The sequence below is a fragment of the Misgurnus anguillicaudatus genome, chromosome 19 (genome assembly GCF_027580225.2).
Source record: "Misgurnus anguillicaudatus chromosome 19, ASM2758022v2, whole genome shotgun sequence".
Lineage (NCBI taxonomy): Eukaryota > Metazoa > Chordata > Actinopteri > Cypriniformes > Cobitidae > Misgurnus > Misgurnus anguillicaudatus.
The window spans coordinates 6,914,943-6,934,514 of NC_073355.2; the positions used below are offsets into that span (position 1 = coordinate 6,914,943).

At 35.5% G+C, this 19,572-nt stretch overlaps 2 protein-coding genes across 3 annotated transcripts; one reads left to right on the forward strand and one right to left on the reverse strand.

The window, feature by feature from the left end:
* Positions 1-1,489: 1,489 nt before the first annotated feature.
* On the forward strand, positions 1,490-10,807 carry recql5 (RecQ helicase-like 5). The gene is made up of 7 exons (XM_073856865.1): positions 1,490-1,678; positions 1,838-1,959; positions 4,541-5,056; positions 5,131-5,235; positions 5,325-5,428; positions 7,699-7,861; positions 10,677-10,807. Exons 1-7 carry the CDS (start codon positions 1,585-1,587, stop codon positions 10,761-10,763), a joined length of 1,191 nt encoding a protein of 396 aa, XP_073712966.1. The 5' UTR covers positions 1,490-1,584; the 3' UTR covers positions 10,764-10,807.
* On the reverse strand, positions 10,509-18,669 carry smim5 (small integral membrane protein 5). Of its 2 annotated transcripts, none has more exons than XM_055185018.2 (3): positions 18,242-18,669; positions 14,484-14,606; positions 10,509-11,807 (listed from the first exon to the last, which is right to left on the reverse strand). In XM_055185018.2, the coding sequence occupies exons 2-3, from the start codon at positions 14,599-14,601 to the stop codon at positions 11,719-11,721; spliced, it is 207 nt and encodes a 68-aa protein (XP_055040993.1). In that variant the 5' UTR covers positions 14,602-14,606; positions 18,242-18,669; the 3' UTR covers positions 10,509-11,718. The 2 variants fall into 2 exon arrangements, with proteins under 2 accessions (XP_055040993.1, XP_055040987.1); XM_055185012.2 differs by having other exon boundaries at positions 14,484-14,638; positions 18,242-18,655.
* Positions 18,670-19,572: the final 903 nt, after the last annotated feature.

Consider the following 19,572-nt stretch of genomic DNA (forward strand, 5'->3'; position numbering starts at 1 on the left):
CTCTCTTATTATGTTGGTCAGTTGAATGTTAATTAGATCCAATCCATGTTCAGTAAAAATAATTTGATGCAGAAATAAACTAGCTAGTTGGCGCAAGATGGCAGTGTGCCTTCTTTTAATGAATGAATGAATTACACAAAAATAAGATCTGAAATGCTGTAATCACAAGCATTTTTGGGATGCAAGACATTTTGGTGATGAATGGCCAATTTTGATTTATTTTGTGTTTCATACACTGCCTGTGTCACAGCATGCATGAGGGGTTGAAGGTGTAGTTTGTCTTCAAACTTTAAAATTGTATTATCAACAGATTTGAAACACCAGTATTTAGACCCAGACCCATGGGTGAAGACCACCAAGTTCAAAATCGGGGGCCAGTGCTTAATTTCCAAACCAGTGGGTCTCAACTGATATTCTTATAAAAATAAATTAAGGTTACCTTTTTTCCACTACAAAGAGGGCATTTAACAGCATTTTGTTTACTTTTGTATGATAAACAATTTCTGTGTTGTGTCGCCACCTAATGTTCAACGTAAAATACTGTATGGGTCCTAAAACAAAGCCACTGCTAAAGAGATTTGTCATAAACTTTAAAAAAAAAAACCTTTTAATAATAATAATTTAATTAAAGTAGTGTGGGATCTGTCTCAACTATTGTAGCCTATTACTGCTGCATTTTATAACAATGCACTGTGTTTTGACACTTTCATATGACAATCTTACATAATGTCAGGAAAATGCACTTTCCTTATAAATAAATAATAAATTAAAAACTCCCTTGTCTTCATTCTTATTTCCCATACGGTATTTCAACATGGTGTAACTCAAATACGAAACTCAAAGAAAAGCTTTTCTCTTGGTTATTTTTGTGAGATTACACATAGTATACTGATTTAAATATTTAAATCAGTGGAAATAAATTTAACATGTTGGGTGAGTGACACGTTATAAAATTATTATTTTATCTTAAATGTTTGACCTTGATGAAAGGATTTATTATACATTATTTAATTATTTAACAAATGCATTTATAAGTGTAAAATAATTTCATTAACATTACATTAAAAAATAATTAATTTAAAACGAACAAATGTATAAAAAACAAGCAAAATAAAAAGTATAATATTAGGCATTATGAATAAATGCAATATACAGTGTGTAAGAAAATTTCAGGAATTCCATGTCAAAATAATTATCATTCAAGAAATTAAGATTGTATAAAAATTGTACATGAGACATTATAAAACATAATAAATTACTTAAATAGATTTAAGATACCGAAAGGCATTTTACATTAGTTTCCCTTGCTTTTAAGTGTTTACATTTTGATATTGTTTCCAAGTATAGTTTTAAATCCATTTTAAAATGTTCAAGGTTTGTAAGGTTTTTACAATTCAGTTTGACTTTGTAAATGTAATAACGGGCAATTAAAATAATTAAATCAAATATAAATTGTAGCGAGATTTACGGGCGCTGTATATTTGCGTCACATCGTTCAGCGCCTGACGTCATGTGTGTGCGACTCAGTCTGAGAGCTGAAGGAAAGTTGAGTGAATGTTGTGATTGTTTATGTAGTTATTAAATATGAGTGACATTCTTCGAGCTTTAAAAAACCACTTCGGATTTGACAAGTTTCGATCTCAGCAGCAGGAGGATGTCGTGAAAGCGGTGCTTAAGGGTGAGGAGGACACAACTGCAGTGGATTATTTTGGGATAGGAGATCAGGAGTTAGCTAAGTGCTAGTTGAACTAAATGCTAATTTATGCAGTCATTAACGTTGTCGTTTTCTCATGTAGAGAGGATTGTTCTTATGTCATATGTGTGTCTGCGGTCACAGGTGACAGAGATGTGTTTGTGTGTATGCCAACTGGAGCAGGAAAGTCTCTGTGCTATCAGCTCCCTGCACTTCTGGCCACAGGCATCACCCTGGTCATTTCTCCTCTGATTGCACTCATTCAGGTCAGTGACACCCGCAATGCTTAAAAGTGATATGACTTTTTCATATTTTTAAAGAAAAGGTATAATTATTATGGTTATTTTTGTAGTAAAATAATATAACCTAACTCTCGTGGTGTTAAAATATTATACCATTTTGTAACCCAAATGCAGCTTTTTTCTTCTTACAATATATTAGACCTACTCGAATCACAGTTATTTTTTTTATTTAAAAAAATCACATTCATTATTTATTCATTATTACTCTGTGACTTTGAAAACATGCATTTATTTAAAGGGATAGTTCACCCAAAAATGAAAATGTCACTTATGACTCACCCTCATGTCGTTCCAAACTCGTAAGACCTTTTAGACACAGTTTAAGATGTTTTACACATTGTCCGGGAGCTTGTTGACCCTTCATTGAAAATCTACGTACGGTATGTCCAAAAAGGTAATAAAAACACCATCAAAGTAGTCCATGTGACATCAGTGGGTCAGTTAGAATGTGTTGAAGCATTGAAAATACATTTTGGTCAAAAAAAAAAAAAAATTCCGACTTTATTCAGCATTGTCTTCTCTTCCGCGTCTGTTGTGAAGACGCGAAAGTCACGTAACTGCAGTGACGCGGATGACGCACGACGCGGCTGACGTGTTATCTGCTGCGCCCCAGCTGTTGTTTTTTTTTTGTGCGCCCGGGCTTCGTTTACAGTCTGAAGGAGACGCACGCTGTAAGTTTGGAGAATAAAAACTTTGCAAGCAGGTCTGAGGATAACACGTCACCTCTGTCACTAGAGTCACGTGACTTTAGTTTATTTATTATGACTCAACTTGTATACTTAAATGTTCTGATTTCTTTGTATGAATTCAATATTTGGCTTGATGGCTACATCTGGTGAAAATTTTGTGTCAATAGCCCACTTAGAAATCCCCTTACTGATAATGCTGATGTGTCAAATACTTATTTTTCCCCGCTGTATATAGAGTATATAGTATGCTCAAGCTTATTAAAGATTTAAAAAGTATCATAAAATATCATGCAAGTAGTCTCTAGTGTTTTGGATTAAACAATAGCTTTATGTGATAAACAGAATAAAGTTGTTGTGTTATTATTATATATAGGTCCTTTGTTGCTCAACTGGCAGATCATTGCATTAGTGGAGCAAAAATTATTGGTTTCATTTTCAGGGAATTTCCATAAAGATATTATGCATACCTTAAATGTACTGTAAGTCTCTTTGGATAAAATCAACATGCGTAAATTTAACATAAATTGTTTAATGATAATTCATCTCTCTGCCATTGCTTTTGCATCTTATTTGCAGTTGCACGTACCGCACCTTGATCACATGACACTCTATTCAAAACCAATATCAAATGACATCAATGGTTTCAAATCTGGCTCAACACATTTATCACACAAAGCTAACAGATAGACTTATAGATAATGAATCATAGGGACTAAATTTATAATATTTAGTAGGTTATTTCACATTTCATGTTAAAAAATACTATAAGGTGAATACATATATGATTAAATTATTGCATGATTTATATCTTTGGGTTGATTGTTTTTTCATTTTGCTGTTGTCATTTAGATTTTATGCTTATAAAATATATTCACATGCAGTTACTTGCCTTGGTTCAGGTATTTGGACATCTGGACCACACTGTAGGCTGGTTAATGTGGAGTTTGCTTGGTTTCTCACATTTGCTCATTAAAATACATTTAAAAAAAATGAAATGCAGTGACACAATGATGCAATGGAGTTAGTTGTTGATGCCACACATTTGTATACACACCCATAGAGCAGGTTTTTTATCGTTTCCACTTTAAGGCCCTCCTATTGTCCACAACAATATTTGAAGGTCCCCCACTTATAATTTTTATCAAATAAAATATACTAGAGCTTTGCATAACTAGACAGATAGCCTTTTTGGGGTATGCATTCATTTTGTTAAAATTTATTTGACCAAATTCATTTTTTATATATATTTATTCACATTAAAATGTGCATTATCTCAGACCACTGGCAGAGTTTCATTATAATTTTACACTTAAAGGGGACATTTCACAAGATTTTTTAAATAAATCTTTGGTGTCCTCAGAGTTCGTTCTAGATAAAAATATCAGCTAATTTATTATAAGATGTTAAAATTGCCACTTTGTAGGTTTGAGCAAAAATTTGCCGTTTTTGGGGTGTGTCCTTTTAAATGCAAATGAGCTGATCTCTGCACGAAATTTCAGTGCTGTGGTTGGATAGTACAGATTAAGGGGAGGTATTATCCCCTTCTGACATCACAAGGGGAGCCAAATTTTAATTACCGATTTTTTTCACATTCTTTCAGAGAATGGTTTACCAAAAATAGTTACTGGGTTGATCTTTTTCACATTATCTAGGTTGATGGAAGCACTGGGGACCCAATTATGGCACTTAAATATAGGAAAAGTCAGATTTTCATGATATGTCCCCTTTAAGATTGATTTTTAAATGGTCATGTAGTCACTATTCAGGTTTGCTAACTAATTCACTTCTGATGACAGATAAAAATGTTACTTTTTGCACTCTCCATTACTATCTCATACTTTTCATTACTTCTCCAGGATCAAGTGGATCACCTCAAAGCCCTGAATGTTCCAGCACGTTCCATCAACTCCAAACTTCCATCAGCCGAGCGTCGTCAGATCCTAGCAGACCTGGAGAGCGACAGTCCTCGTCTCAAACTGCTCTACATCACACCAGAGATGGTGGCCTCGCCGTCCTTTCAGCCCTGCTTGAACTCGCTGTGTTCACGAGGTCTTCTGGCGTATCTCGCCGTGGATGAAGCTCACTGCGTCTCTCAGTGGGGACATGACTTCAGGCCGGACTATCTGAAGCTGGGTGACCTCCGCTCTCGTCTGCAGGGCGTTCCTTGCGTAGCGTTAACCGCCACGGCACCCAAGAGAGTGCAGGAGGACATCGAGCGCTCGCTCAGACTTCGTTCGCCGCTTGTTTTTTCCACGCCTGTTTTCCGTAAAAACTTAAAATATGATGTCATATTCCGGGATTTGTTGCCTGATCCTTATGTCCACTTGCTTGGGTTTGCTAAGGAAGCACTGGGTGGAAATCCAGCAGGAAAGGTAGGGCACTCCCTGTCAGACTCACAGCAGAATAAGCGTTTTTGTCATACAATGAATACATGTTTGATTTGCAGGGATGTGGGATTGTTTACTGTCGAACCAGAGAGAGCTGCGAGGAAGTGGCATTTAAATTGACTAAATTAGGAATAGCTGCCAAGCCATACCATGCGGGTAATCCTGTCTGTGCAGCTCTGTAAAGTGTTTATTTTTCACGTTTACATGGGAAAGGTCATTGTGGGTTGTGTTTGGTCTGCATGCGGGGCTGAAGGTGGCCGATCGCACAGAGAGCCAGTCTGACTGGATGGCGGATAAAGTGGCTGTTATTGTGGCCACCATCAGCTTTGGTATGGGAGTAGACAAGGCCAATGTCAGGTGAGTCACACGTGACTCGTGTTTATTACCTGTAGTAGCTATGATGAAAAGTCAGTTTGTGATCAAACTTAATAAATAGGGTGTTGGTCATGAAATGACTAAATTCCAGACATGTTGCTCATGAAGAAACTGAGATGAAGGTTGAATTAAGAAGTGAATGAATGAGGCATCCGTCTTTTGAATAAACTTTTTTACTGAATTAATGAATGAGACTAAATAAACTAAACACACAGAAATGTAACAATCAGGGCAAACCAGTTAACTGTAAAGTAAAAATTTGTTTAGCTAATAGAGGTCTGATACGTTGCCAGCACAGCTGTTTAAAAGTCATTTCTGGCAAAATTACTTCAGCGTTTTAGCTTTATTTTGGTGCTGCAAAAACGTTTCTGAAATTACTAATTTGTTGGTTTTAAATCAGAGTAGTTAGCGACTCATTCATAATTTACAAATACTCATTTGTTGCCATCTACTGGTGTAATGGTAACCTGCAAGATTCATTTTTTCCAAAAGAATCATAAAAGATGCCGTACCTAAAATGTGACCCTGGACCACAAAACCAGACAGAAGGGTCTTTTTTTATTTAGATTTTTATATTATAAAATAAATAATGATTTCAATTTGATTTATGGTTTGTTAGGATAGGATAATATTTGGCCGAGATACAACTATTTGAAAATCTGAGGGTGAACAAAAATCAAAATATTGAGAAAATTGCCTTTTGAAGTTGTCCAAATGAAGTCCTTTAATAGCAACAAATATTAATGATGATAAATAAAATTTTTGATATGTTTGCGGTAGAAAACTTAATTAATATCTTCATGAATCTTTACTTAATATCCTAATGATTTTTGAGTAAATTTAAGTAAATTTATGCTTAAAACAAGCAAAAAATAAATAAAAATCTGCCAATGGGAGAAGAAAAGAAATCTTGACCTTTTTTCTTAAACACTTAACTCAAGAAAAATTGTCTCGGCAGATTTTTTGCTTGTTTTCTTATTTTTTTGTCCAAACACTACACTACAAATGATTTTCAAGAAAAAAATGTCTTAGTATTTTTGTTTTCAGTAAAAATATCTAAAAATACTTAAATTAAGATGCTTTTTCTTGATGAGCAAAACGACCCAAGAAAATAAGTCTATTTTTAGACCAAAAATATAAAATTTAGGTGATTTTGTGCATAAAACCAGCCAAGAAATCTGCCAGTGAGCACATTTTTCCTTAATTTTTCTTGAATTTAGTGTTTAAGAAAAATGTTCAAGATTTTTTTGCTTACCCCATCGGTAGATTTTTTTGCTTAACAAGACAAAAATACTAAGTAAGAAAGTAATTTTTTATACCTGTGTGACTTATGACTGGTTTTCTGGTCCAGGGTCACTTTATTTAAAGGACAGGTTCGGTATTTTACACTTAAAACCCTGTTTTCAGATTGTTTATGGTGAAATAGAACGGTTTTGACTGAAATTTGGACATATGATGCTGGCCCGAGAATTTTCGTGTCTTTGTTGTATCACCTCCCACCTCTACAATGGGTTTATAGGTGCACTGGAACAATCCTTCCTAAAATGCATTAAACTTTCGTTTACAAAGACGTGAAACTCAGCGAGTGGTCAGGGGTGTTCACTGATATGCTCACACAAAAATCGCTGCAAAAGACGCATTTTAACAGGTTTTATCGTAGTTTTTGTCCAACTCCATTGACTTGTATTAGATGTGCTGTGAGGTACGGTATTACTCCGCGCCGGGAACTTTGTTTGTATTCTTGCAATTGGCAAAGGTGGATTATCGCCACCAACTGGGCTGGAGTCTCTATTATTCAAGCTCTCAACGGAAGAATATATGGGTGTGAGGTGTTTGGAAAAATAGGTCCACAAGTTTACAACGAATGCTAAAACAGCTGTTGGAAAGCATCTTTTGCAGCAATGTTTGTGTGAGCATATCAGTAAACACCCCTGACCACTCGCTGAGTTTCACGTCTTTGTAAACGAAAGTTTAATGCATTTTAGGAAGGATTGTTCCAGTGCACCTATACAGCCATTGTAGAGGTGGGAGGTGATACAACAAAAACCCAAAAATTCTCAGGCCAGCATCATATGTCCAAATTTCAGTCAAAACCGTTCTATTTTATCATAAACAATCTGAAAACAGGGCTTTAAGTGTAAAATACCGAACTTGTCCTTTAACGTGTGCAATACACTACACACAGAATAGCTCTAATGTTTACACACAAGGTTACATGTGGATTTATGGTAAATGTCTGTGTTTTATTTCAGGTTTGTAGTTCACTGGAATGTGGCGAAGTCTTTGGCGAGTTACTATCAGGAGTCAGGACGAGCGGGTCGTGATGGACTGCCATCCTCCTGCAGAATATACTACTCAACCAAAGACAGAGACCAGCTCAACTTCCTCATCCGGAAAGAGATCGCACGCAAACAGGTTATCATTGACATGCTTCTGTATAGTGCCACACAGTGTTGGGTATAACTTGTTACTAAGTAATTAATTACCATAGTTTCATTACTTTACCTTGAAAAAGTAAAGTATGAGATAACTCTTATTTTTCCAGTTATTTAATTAAAGTTACTTCTGATGTAATTGAACTAAATAGTGTGTATGGACTGTAGATCAATTATATATAATACAATAGTGGATTTAACATCCAAATATGAAGTATAAGGTAAATGCATCATGTTTTTATTTATTTTTTTCTCACTGTTAAAACTTTGGTGAGTTAATAAGAATAATGGTAACACTCAAGTGTAGTTTCCAATTCTCACTATTAACTAGTTGTTTATTAGCATTAATATTACTGAGATATCGTCTGTTTATTAGTACTTAAAGGGATAGTCTCCTGGACAGGGATTAGCTTAAAGCCCGATTTATAGTCGTGCGTAATCCATAGCTTGTGCGTAGATCTGCGTAATCTGACGTGCACCTCGCAAAATATTTAACAGCATGTCAGATCTACGCGGACCGCAAGCGCTGTGATTGGTCTACCAGAACCCCTCCCGTCAGGTAAAAAAACTGCGTCATAGGTAATTCCGATTGCGACGATGAAAACAAAGATGAGCCAAGTTGAGGAGTGATTTAACTCAAACTGCAACAAAAGTCACTGTTTATTTACTTTCATCATTGCTGGTCGTCTCAAAACATACGCAACAAGTTGCTGTTTCTTCTTCGTTTGTGGGTTAACTTGCCAACCTTCTTCTTCATTGACGGTCGCGCTGCTACTGTGGTTACACGCGTGGATACTGCCTACCCGCGAGTGTTTGCACGTCGCCGTGGACGACAACGAAAACGCCGCAGAACCTACGCCGTCCCGGCTACGCTGTAGGACCTACGCACAACTATAATGAGTCCTTAAGTCAGGACTAGGCCTTAGTTTAATTAGGAATTAAAACTAGTTTTAACAAACATGCCTTACTAAAAACATTACTTTACTAAGTATTAATAAGCAGTAATTAGGACTATATCGAGCCAAAAATAGTAATCTAATTACATGATTACATGAGTAACTAGTAATTAATTACTTTTTTTGAGTAACTTACCCAACACTGGTGCCAAATAAGGGTTCTTCAAATTGTAACATTAGATTAACTTTTTTTTGTTGTGCTAAATAGATTAAATAGATTGATATTGTTGTGATATATACAACAAAACAAATCTGGGTAACACTTTAAAATAAGGTTGTATTTAATAACAGTTAGTTAAAGGCAGAGTATCACATTTGATCCAGAAACATTTTTAGTTATGCTGGTTAAAAGTCTCTTCACATCCTGATAGCAATTACTATGTTAAGTTGTTTAAATGTATTTGTAGAAATGTATGTCATTTGTGAAAGGCGTAGGACCAAAAAAATTTTCAACCAATCATAGATCTCTGTCCGAACGGACGTTGCCTTTTTTGTCCCTCATACGTAAGCGTAATTTGAATGCCCACCGCGCAGCCTCTTCACACAGACACCATACGTCATCGGCGCGATATGTTTGTATTGAGATGGATTCAGATATTCTACTTTGATGAAACATTGTGTTGCTTATGAAATTGTGTTCGTTTACGGATTACCATAACGATATAGTTACTACGTCTACACAACCGAAAGTGTGCTTTAACTAATTCTGATGTAAACCAGTTGTTTGGTTATTTTGGAAGTGTTATTCGACTTTGTACTGCAAAGTTTTCTCACTGCTGAATGAGACATGATATGTGACCGTCTGATCGGTGCGTGTTCATCTGTTTTGAAAGAAGCGTGACTTTGGATGGCGATTTGACTGGAGGGTGGGATCGGGATTTCATTGCTAGGTGGCTACCGTTAGCAATTCATTAGCTAACATAAACTATCAACAAACAATACTTCTACAGCATTTATTAATCTTAGTTCATGTTAATTTTAGCAGTTACTAATATATTATTAAAATAGTTTAAACTGTTAACATTAGTTAATTAACTAACATTGGGGTGGTTTCGCAGACAGGGATTAGCTTAAGCCAGGACTAGGCCTTAGTTTAATTGGGAAATATAACTAGTTTTATCAAACATGCCTTACTGAAAACATTACTTGTGTGCATTTTGAAGCAAAACAAAGGGCACTGGTGTATTTTAAGATATGTCAATAAATAGTTTTCAGTTTGGACAGCTCTTACATTTATTTTAGTCTAGGACTAGTCTAATCCCTTTCCGGGAAACCGCCCCATAAACAAGAATGAATAAATGCTGAAATACTGTATTGTTCATTGTATGTTCATCTTAGTTAATGCATTTATTAATGTTTACTGATACAACCACCTTGTAAAGTGTTACTCAAATCCACTAAACTAAAATAAGTCGTTTGTTACAGTTTTGGGCTTGGGTTTCGAAACATAACCAAATAATAACCTTTTTTGTAATACTAATAACTATAATTGTGTGATTTCTGCAATTAGGTAGCACATTGTTATGTTGAGCCCTAATAAACATTTAGCAATCCCTGCATATGAAACGACATGCTTTCCTTATATACGGTATGCAAATCTTAGCATGTGTAAGTAATATAGGTACAAATAAGTTTACGTACTGTTAGAAATGAAACACCAGAACATCACGATCATGATTTGCACATTTTATTTAAGATGAATGGCAAAGCGTATAAAGTAAACATTTTATTTTGAATTACAATGGTGCTCTACTCTTGTTGTAAACGCATATTTAGTTCCAGTAAAAATCCATGTATTTTATTCTTTAATGAAGTTAATATTTAAAAATGTATTTACAGGAGAAACGAGGATCCGAGAAAGAGCAGGATAAAGCTCCCATCCTGGACTTTGATGCTATGGTTGCATTTTGTGAACAAGAAGGGTGAGTTCACACACGAGCTACACTTGAATCTTGCTTACATCACTTTATATGCAACAAATACATTTACTTTTAAATACTGTAATATAATTATACATAGTCTGTCCAGTATAAGTTTCTTATACATTTCGTAGAGTTTATTTTTAACCTAAACTTCACCATGCAAATAAAGGAGGCATTGCATTAAGAACAATCAAACAAACAAAATTGCATGATATATCACATCTCTTCCATCTCTTACATACATATTCACTGTTTGATACTGGTATCAAGGCTATATTTCAACTATTTTTTAGAAAATGAGATGTAGGGGCGGTTTCCCGGACAGGGTTTAGATTAATCCAGGACTAGGCTTTAGTTATAGGACATTAAAGTAGTTTTTTACAAACAAACTGCTGTGCATCTTGAGATAAAACAATGGCACTGTTAAGAGGTCAAGGTGTTTTTAAATGAAGGCAGCTCAAACACGCATTTTAGTCTGGGACTAGGATAAGCCCTATCCGTGAAACCGCCCCTATAAGATGAAAAAAGGCTGAACTCTTTCCTTGATTCCCATTGCTGTAAATCTTCTAAAATGACTGCAGTATTGTAAGCAAACACCAGGGGGCAGACATGAGCACTCTTCTTATAGTGATTTACTTACAGCATGCTGTGTTATTCAACACCGTGGGAAAGGTTTTAAGTGTAGCCAGCATTTGTACTATATCCATACGAAAGTGATTTCTCAGTAGTTGCTTGTGTCCACATTTGAAAGTCTCTTCTGAATTCCATCATCACCGTTGTTTCGTGTATTCATCCTGTACACAACCTCCTTTATTGGCTGGTTATTATCACTGTAATGTGTGCTATCACACAATAAAAAAACATTGAATTTCATCAATTTGTTCTTTATTTTGGCCCACTGTGTTCTGTTGCTCATCTTTGTCTTGATCTTCATGTTTCGTTGACTGAAAACGGGCCGATCAGATGACGGACACTCGGTTTCTGGTTCCTTGACAACAGCCACAGCGACCATAAAGACATCCAATCACCATCAGAGTTATGAACGTTACTGCGGGAATAAGAAATCATGGAGTTAGTCACATGTCTATACCATGCACTGCAAAAAATGACTTTCTTACGAAGTATTTTTGTCCTGTTTTCAATAAAAATATCTAAAAATTCTAAAACCTAAGATTTTCTTGATGAGCAAAATGACCTAGGAAAATAAGTCTAGTTTTTTTTTAGAAAAATAAAATAAACTTTAAGTAAATTAGTCCTTAAAACAAGCAAAAAAAGAAGAAGAAACTTTTTCTTGAAATAAGTTTACTTTTTTATAAACACTTAATTCAATAAAAAAATTCCATATTCCATTGGCAGGTTTTTTGCTTGTTTAACCACAAATTCGCTTAAATTGTATGTTTTTTGTCTAAAAACTAGACTTATTTTCTTAGGTCATGTTGCTCATCAAATACATCTTAATTTAAGAATGTTTAGATGTTTTTTTTTTACTGAAAACAAGACAAAAATGCTAAATAAGAAAGTCATTTTTTGCAAATTAAGATGCTTTTTCTTGATGAGCAAAACGACCCAAGAAAATAAGTCTAGTTTTTATACCAAAAATAGCAAATTTAAGTGATTTTGTCCATAAAACAAGCAATGGGGGTAAGCAAATTTTTCTAGATTTTTTTCTTGAATCTAGTGGTTAAGAAAAATGTTCAAGATTTTTTGCTTACCCCATTGGCAGATTTTTTTGCTTGTTTTATGCACAAAATAAATTTGATATTTTAGGTAAAAAAACTAGATATATTTTCATTTTGCTTATCGAAAAAGCATCTTAATTTAAAATTTTTTAGATATTTTTACTGAAAACAAGACAAATACTAAGAATTTTTTTTCTTGAAAATTATTTTTGGCAATGCAGAACCTTTTGCGCTGCTAATCCAATTGAGTTACAGGAACGCAATTTATTACATTGGTAACACTTTGCAATAAGGTTGTATTAGTAAACATTAGTGAGTGCATTAACTAACATGAACAAACAATGAACAATATAGATTTTCAGCATGTATTAATTCTTGTTAATGTTAGTTAAGGTCAATACAGTTATTCATGCTATCTCATGGTAGAGGTCTTCACTGGTCCACTTGGATACGAAAACCTGAGGTCCCACACAAGACTCGAGTGGGTTTGGGTTTAAAAGTTTCACGTATGCCTCGGACACGGGTGGGGTATAATATTAGCGGTCTCGGATAATTAAAAAATGTATGTGTATTTGGCGAACTGACCCAAAAAGACCCGAACTATCTTGCATGTGTGCATCGAGTCCTTGTCCAACCCCTCATCTGTTTGCGACATCGTTTGGCTGGTGATATTTCCAGATCTGTCAATCATTTTTGAATGCACATTTTAGCAGTTACCTTTGTCTCTTCGTCAGATAACAAATAAAAATATATTGAGCAGCGGGCCAAATTGGTTGCGAGGCCACCAGGTTTTTTTTTGTTTGACTGGCAGGTGTTGGGCTGCAGACATGTCGGTGACGTTTACAATCGGGTTAAAAAAATCCCAGTCGTGTCGGACTCGGGTCTAAGTTTCTTTGGTTTATGTCGGATCTTACCTTAAAAAAAAACAATTCATGCATGTCTTGTTCGGGTAAGTCATTTCAGGTCGGGAATATTTCTTTGGACCCGAGAAGACCTGTAGTTCCAACCCAAAATATCAAGGCAAGTTGTGGTATAGTCACAAAATATTAGATTTATTTATTCTTGTTCATGGACATGAATTTTTTACTTTTTATCATGTCATTGAGCACAAACGTCTTTTTCGTGTCACTCAATAAACCGTTTTTCGTGTAGCATGTCTTTCTATTCTATTTTTTTTTACCATTGTCGCTTGGGGTTGGGAAAAAAGTTTAAAAATTGGAAGAAACACATGTAGAAACCAATACATAAAATTACATCCTAACCCCAACCTCAGCAACAATGCTAAAAATAGAAAAAAAGGAAAAAAAAAATAGAAATTCATGCTAAGTGACACGAAAAGTGTAGTAGAAGTATTGTTTATTGTTATTAATACCATAGTGCTGTTGAATGCTTTATTCTGATTGGCTGAGAAATGTTCCATGGGTGGTGTTTATTTTTCTGTAAACCGCACATCTAACTTGTCAAATGTCTTAAAAATAGGCACCAGAGCAATGTTTGTGGTAAATGTGGCATAAGAGGAATATTTGACCCCGGTCCTTTAAATTATTAAAAAATAATGCACACCCACTTCGCGTCGTGCCACATTAACACCTTGGATGTGCATTATTTTCAAATAATTAAATGGCCCGTCATCAATTATTCCTTACTTAACATATACAACCTCTTTGTAAAGTGTTACCATTACATCAAATGGAAATGCATAGGTTGTGTTTCAAAACCACCATTTTGTTGCCTTCTAAGGTGTGTTTAGCTAGAGTTTATTGACGTTTATGGGGAAACAAATCCCGTAATGCATTGCGATAAACTCATAGGAATAAATCTATCAAGTTTTGTGAGAAAAACTGCCATGCTTTTAAAGTCAGCCTTTTCAGTTCTAGTGCCGTACTGTCGCCAAAAATAGCAAGCTAAATGTGGATCCGTGCACCCTTTAATCTGTGCACCTCCGCCTCCCGTTCAAATACATCCTCCTACAAAATTACACAAGACGTGGCCACAGTGCATGCATGTAATGATAGCTTGGTGTTACGATGAAGGGTTGTGCTTACAGAAGAAGAGCAGCATGATCAGAAAGGCCGCCTGCATGAGCGGGTGGTCTTGAGAAAAACCCTGCAGTTTGCTCCAGATTTGCTGAAGGACTTTCATCATATCATCTGAAGCGCTCATTCTGACTGTAGATCACGGCCAATAACACAAACACAGTCTAGAAATGAAAGATATGCTGTAAGCACATTAACAGTTGTGATTTTTAGATTTCAAATTATTACATCGCAAAGAATGACTTTCTTACGTAGTATTTTTGTCTTGTTTTAAGTACAAATATCTAACAATTCTTAAATCAAGATTGATGAGCAAAATGACCTAAGAAAATAAGACGAGGGTTTGGACAAGAAATATACAGTTTGAAGTTGAATTTGTGCTTAAAACAGTGGAGTAAATTTTTTTTCTTGAATTAAATTTTAACGAAAAAAGTAAACATTTCAACATTTTTTTCCTTATCCCATTGGCAGATTTTTTTGATTGTTTTAAGCACAAATTCACTTAAAGGAACCGTATGTAGGATTGTGGCCAAAACTTGTATTGCAATAACAAAACTTGTGGCTAAAACTGGTACTGCAATCACACAACTGGTGGCCAATACACAAAATGACAACATATAAACATCAGTTGAGGGCTGCAACTCCACTTTTTAAATGACAATATCCTGACCAGACCACTGTTGTCAGTGATATAAGTATTAGAAATGAAAATGATTTCTTAATGTCTAGTGACATATCTGGGCCATTTTATGATTCATTGATATACATTTCTTACATACTGTTCCTTTAAATTGTATATTTTTTGTCCAAACACTACTAGGTAATTTTGCTCATCAAGAAAATGCATCTCAATTTAAGAATTGTTAGATATTTGTACCGAAAACTAGAGAAAAATACTAGAGCCATGTTTTGCAGTGTACACTGCAAAAAAAAAAATTCAAGAAAAAAAAATTCTTAGTATTTTTGTCTTGTTTTCAAGTAAAAATATCTAAAAATTCTTAAATTAAGATGCTTTTTCTTGATGAGAAAAACAACCCAAGAAAATAAGTCTAGTTTTTAGCTCAAAAATATCAAATCCAAGTGATTTTGTGCATGAAACAAGCAAAAAAATCTGCCAATGGGGTAAGCAAAAAAAAAAGTGAAAATTTTTCTTAAACACTAAATTCAAGAAAAAATCAAGAAAAATTTGTTTACTCCATTGACAGATGTTTTTGCTTGTTTTATGCACAAAATCACTTGCATTTGATATTTTTGATCTAAAAACTAGACTTATTCTCCTGGGTCGTTTTGCCCATCAAGAAAAAGCTTCTTAATTTAAGAATTATTGTAGATATTTTTACTGAAAACAAGACAAAAATGCTAAGAATTTTGTTCTTAAATCATTTTTTGCAGTGCAGAAAATATTTGCGGATTGTAACCAGACATAAAACATAAGCACAGCTGTGATATAAAGTATACTTTTCAGACTATTCAGTAGCATTCACATTAAAGCTTCAAGCTTCGGGTAAAATTAGCCATTCGAACATTTCATTTGGCCGACACTTTGAATCAGGCATGCTGGCATAGGCCAGTTTTCCTTCAGATTTGCATCATACAAAGATCCTAATATCTTAAATAAATGCATAAGTCCAAATATAAGAACAAAAATAATCTAGACAATATGTCCCGTTTGTATCATCAGTTTAAGGGCTTTCAATGATTACTCAATTGAATAGCAGAATGCCACGCCATGTAGAGAGTTTCCTGTGCAAGATATGTGGTTCCAGTTGAAAAAAACTTGTTAGTTACTTATCTTTAAACATCTACTGTGGTGTTTCTACAGAAGGGACAACTTTGGGTGTAACTTAAAGCTAAAAAATTAACTTTGGTGATGAAAGATTCATTGGCGTTGTGATGTAATCGTATTGAATGCTATGATTCTATTTATTTTTACATAGCAACCTGCCCCCAAATGTTTAGGGGATTTTTTTATTGAAAGTCACACAAGCAAGCCTTTCAAACTAAACTTTTTACGACAGTTTTAACTGATTAAACAGTAAAGCAAATAAAGGATGATAGCTTTACTATCCTGAAGTGTTTAGTGCATGTGCAAGTGTAGATGAATGCACATGTGCACTTCATCACATTTAATTTACTACTATAACATTAAGTTTATAAGTCGTGATACAACCGAGTAATAATTTGAAACTGACTTTTTAAACTGATGAATCAGTCACTAAAGACACTACAAATCATCTGAACACTTTTTGTGATTGTAAAACAAGTCTAATGACAGATGTTAAAAAATCGTATAATAAAAAGAATGATGTCATTCACGCACGAATGGTGCAAACTTCACCCACGAATGGCGTGAACTTCCCGCACGAATGAAGCGAACTTCACTACGCAAGTTAAGTTAAAATGTGTCCAAGTTAAAAAAATGGATCAACTACTTGCGAACTTACGCATGAATGATGCGAATTTCCTACACAAATGACGCAAACTTCCCGCATGAATGATGTAAATTTCACGCACGAATGACGCAAACTTCATGCACGAATCACGCAAACTTCACGCACGAATGACGCAAACTTCACGCACGAATGACGCAAACTTCACGTACGAATGACGCAAACTTCACGCACGAATGACGTGAACTTCACGCACGAATGACACTAACTTCACGCACCAATGACTCGAACTTCACGCACGAATGACTCCAACTTCACGCACGAATGACGCGAACTTCACGCACGAATGACGCGAACTTCACGCACGAATGACGCGAACTTCACGCACGAATGGTGCAAACTTCACCCACGAATGGCGTGAACTTCCCGCACGAATGAAGCGAACTTCACTACGCAAGTTAAGTCAAAATGTGCCCAAGTTAAAAAAATGGATCAACTACTTGCGAACTTACGCACGAACAAACTTCTGCATGAATGATGCGAATTTCCTGCACAAATGACGCAAACTTCCCACATGAATGATGTAAATTTCACGCACGAATGACGCAAACTTCACGCACGAATGACGCAAACTTCACGCACGAATGACGCAAACTTTATGCATGAATGACGCGAACTTCATGCACGAAAGTTTGCCGTTTCCACAACTTTCATCGAAACATATATCTTCAGCAAAATAGTTATAAATACATTACTGATATAAAATGTTCATCAACCACAAGCTTTACTTATCACACTGTCACTTGTATAAAAAAATGCTGGATTGCTTTTTAAAAGGCTCAGAGAGGGACAAACCCAGACGTCGGGTTAAATTAGCCTTAAATAAATTTATATTTGACCCAACAATGGGTTAAAACAACCCAGCATAGCTTAAATTACAACCAAACGAATTGGGTTTATCCTGTTTTGACCCAATGCTGCTGGGTTGAAAGTAACTCATATTTTATTTAATGCATTGAAATTCATACTTTTTAAATGTGGCTCGACCCTATTGAAAAATTCAGCTAAGATCAGCATAAGCTGGTAGCTGGTTTTAGCTGGTTTAAAGTGACAGTAGGTGGTTTAATTTGGTCCTCTCAGCCTGGCAAAGCTGGTCAAGTTAAGTACAGATAAAAAGTGACCAAAACACAGCTAAACCCAAGCTGGAAGTCCAGCAAAAACCAACTAGCCAGCTTATTTTCAGTAGGGGATACATTTTAAGCCCACTGACAATGTTACAAACACAAACTACAAGTACAGTTTAACTATTTACTTAATATCCTGAAAGTCACACACAATCATTAAAACACACACACATGCAGAGATATTTAAGTTCACCTGTTTCAGTAGTTTATGGGGTCTCCTAAAATAACGCTCCTCACATGAACTTGCGTCCAATTTCTGTTGTGTGTGCAGAGTTTTCTCCTCTCATGCAGTTGTTGTTAAAGTGTACAGCTGTACAGTCATGTTGTAATTTGGATAAGTTTTCAGTTTTCCTGTGTAACGAGTCTTTTGGAATGAGCTTTGGAGCTTCTCCAGAACCTCACAGTCTTGTCAGTCGGGACCTCTCGTTCTGTGTTTACCTCCCTGCACCCCTCCCTTTGTCTGGGTTTGGCACGGTCTTTTCTCCTCCCCTCTAATCACCGTGGAAACTGTTTTTTTCCTTCGTCATACAGTCTTGTAGTCTTCTGGTTTGTAATAGTAACTGTAAAAGTTTAGCCACTAGTCTGACCGTTAAACAAACCGAGACCAGAAGTTAAGTTCTGTCCAGAGGCGTAACCGCTACAACATGTGCGTCTGTCCAATGAAACCGTCTATAAAGAGTCTACAGAGTATTGACATTTCATACTGCTAGTTGTGTATCTATATATCTCTGTGTGGTAAAATATGACCTTGCTGGGGTTTGTGTTTATTCATTTATGTATATATTCATACTCCCTTTAACTGTATTTATTCATTCGTTTGCTCAAAGCTGTCAGACAGTTAAGGAAACTTTCACACCAGTGTAACCATAAAGTTTAACCAGCTGTTTTGTCTTCTCAGCGTTTCTCTGCTGTCGTTTGTCAGGAAGTCCCATATGGTTTCAGTTGATGTTGTAGTAAAGGTCTGGTTATGGACAGCACTGTTGGCATACAGAGAGTCTTTGTGTATGAGATCATGTAAACATATTCTGTTTGGGGGTAAATCTTTCTCGGTCTCTGGCCTTTACCAGCTATTTCAGACTCACAGATGAAACCTGAAACCCAAAAATGTGTCAAGTGAGATACGTACAGTATCTGGGTTTGATTTTTCTCTTGTTTCGTAAGCACATGCCTGTAGTCCCTTCTGTTTTTCATTATAGTGAACCTTTCCAATAAATATTCTGCGGCTGTTTTTCCCAAACCTGCCGTTTTTATCATGAAACGCACATACAAGACGATTGTGAGTCTTTTTATGCAAAAATCAAATTTTTATGGTGTTTTCACATCAGACGGGAAAGAAGCGTTAAGCAAAAGTGATTTACATGTTAAGTGTCAATACAATGCAAGTGTTTGATGTTGAGTTAAATAATGGGAAACTTTTCTGGATATTCGCACCGCGTTAACCAATCAGGAGCTTGCTCTAGTAGTAGCGTGATTATTATTATTTCGTAGACAGAAATACAAAACAACAATGGAGGACAAAATCAT

Bases quoted from the DNA above. Each gene is read 5' to 3' on its own strand.
- recql5 (XM_073856865.1), top strand. From the start codon at position 1,585: ATGAGTGACATTCTTCGAGCTTTAAAAAACCACTTCGGATTTGACAAG. The intron at 1,960-4,540 runs GTCAGTGACACC...TTACTTCTCCAG, and splicing joins CTCTGATTGCACTCATTCAG to GATCAAGTGGATCACCTCAA. The intron at 5,057-5,130 runs GTAGGGCACTCC...TTTGATTTGCAG, and splicing joins GTGGAAATCCAGCAGGAAAG to GGATGTGGGATTGTTTACTG.
- smim5 (XM_055185018.2), bottom strand. From the start codon at position 14,601: ATGAGCGCTTCAGATGATATGATGAAAGTCCTTCAGCAAATCTGGAGC. The intron at 11,808-14,483 runs GTAAGCACAACC...TTATTCCCGCAG, and splicing joins GATCATGCTGCTCTTCTTCT to TAACGTTCATAACTCTGATG.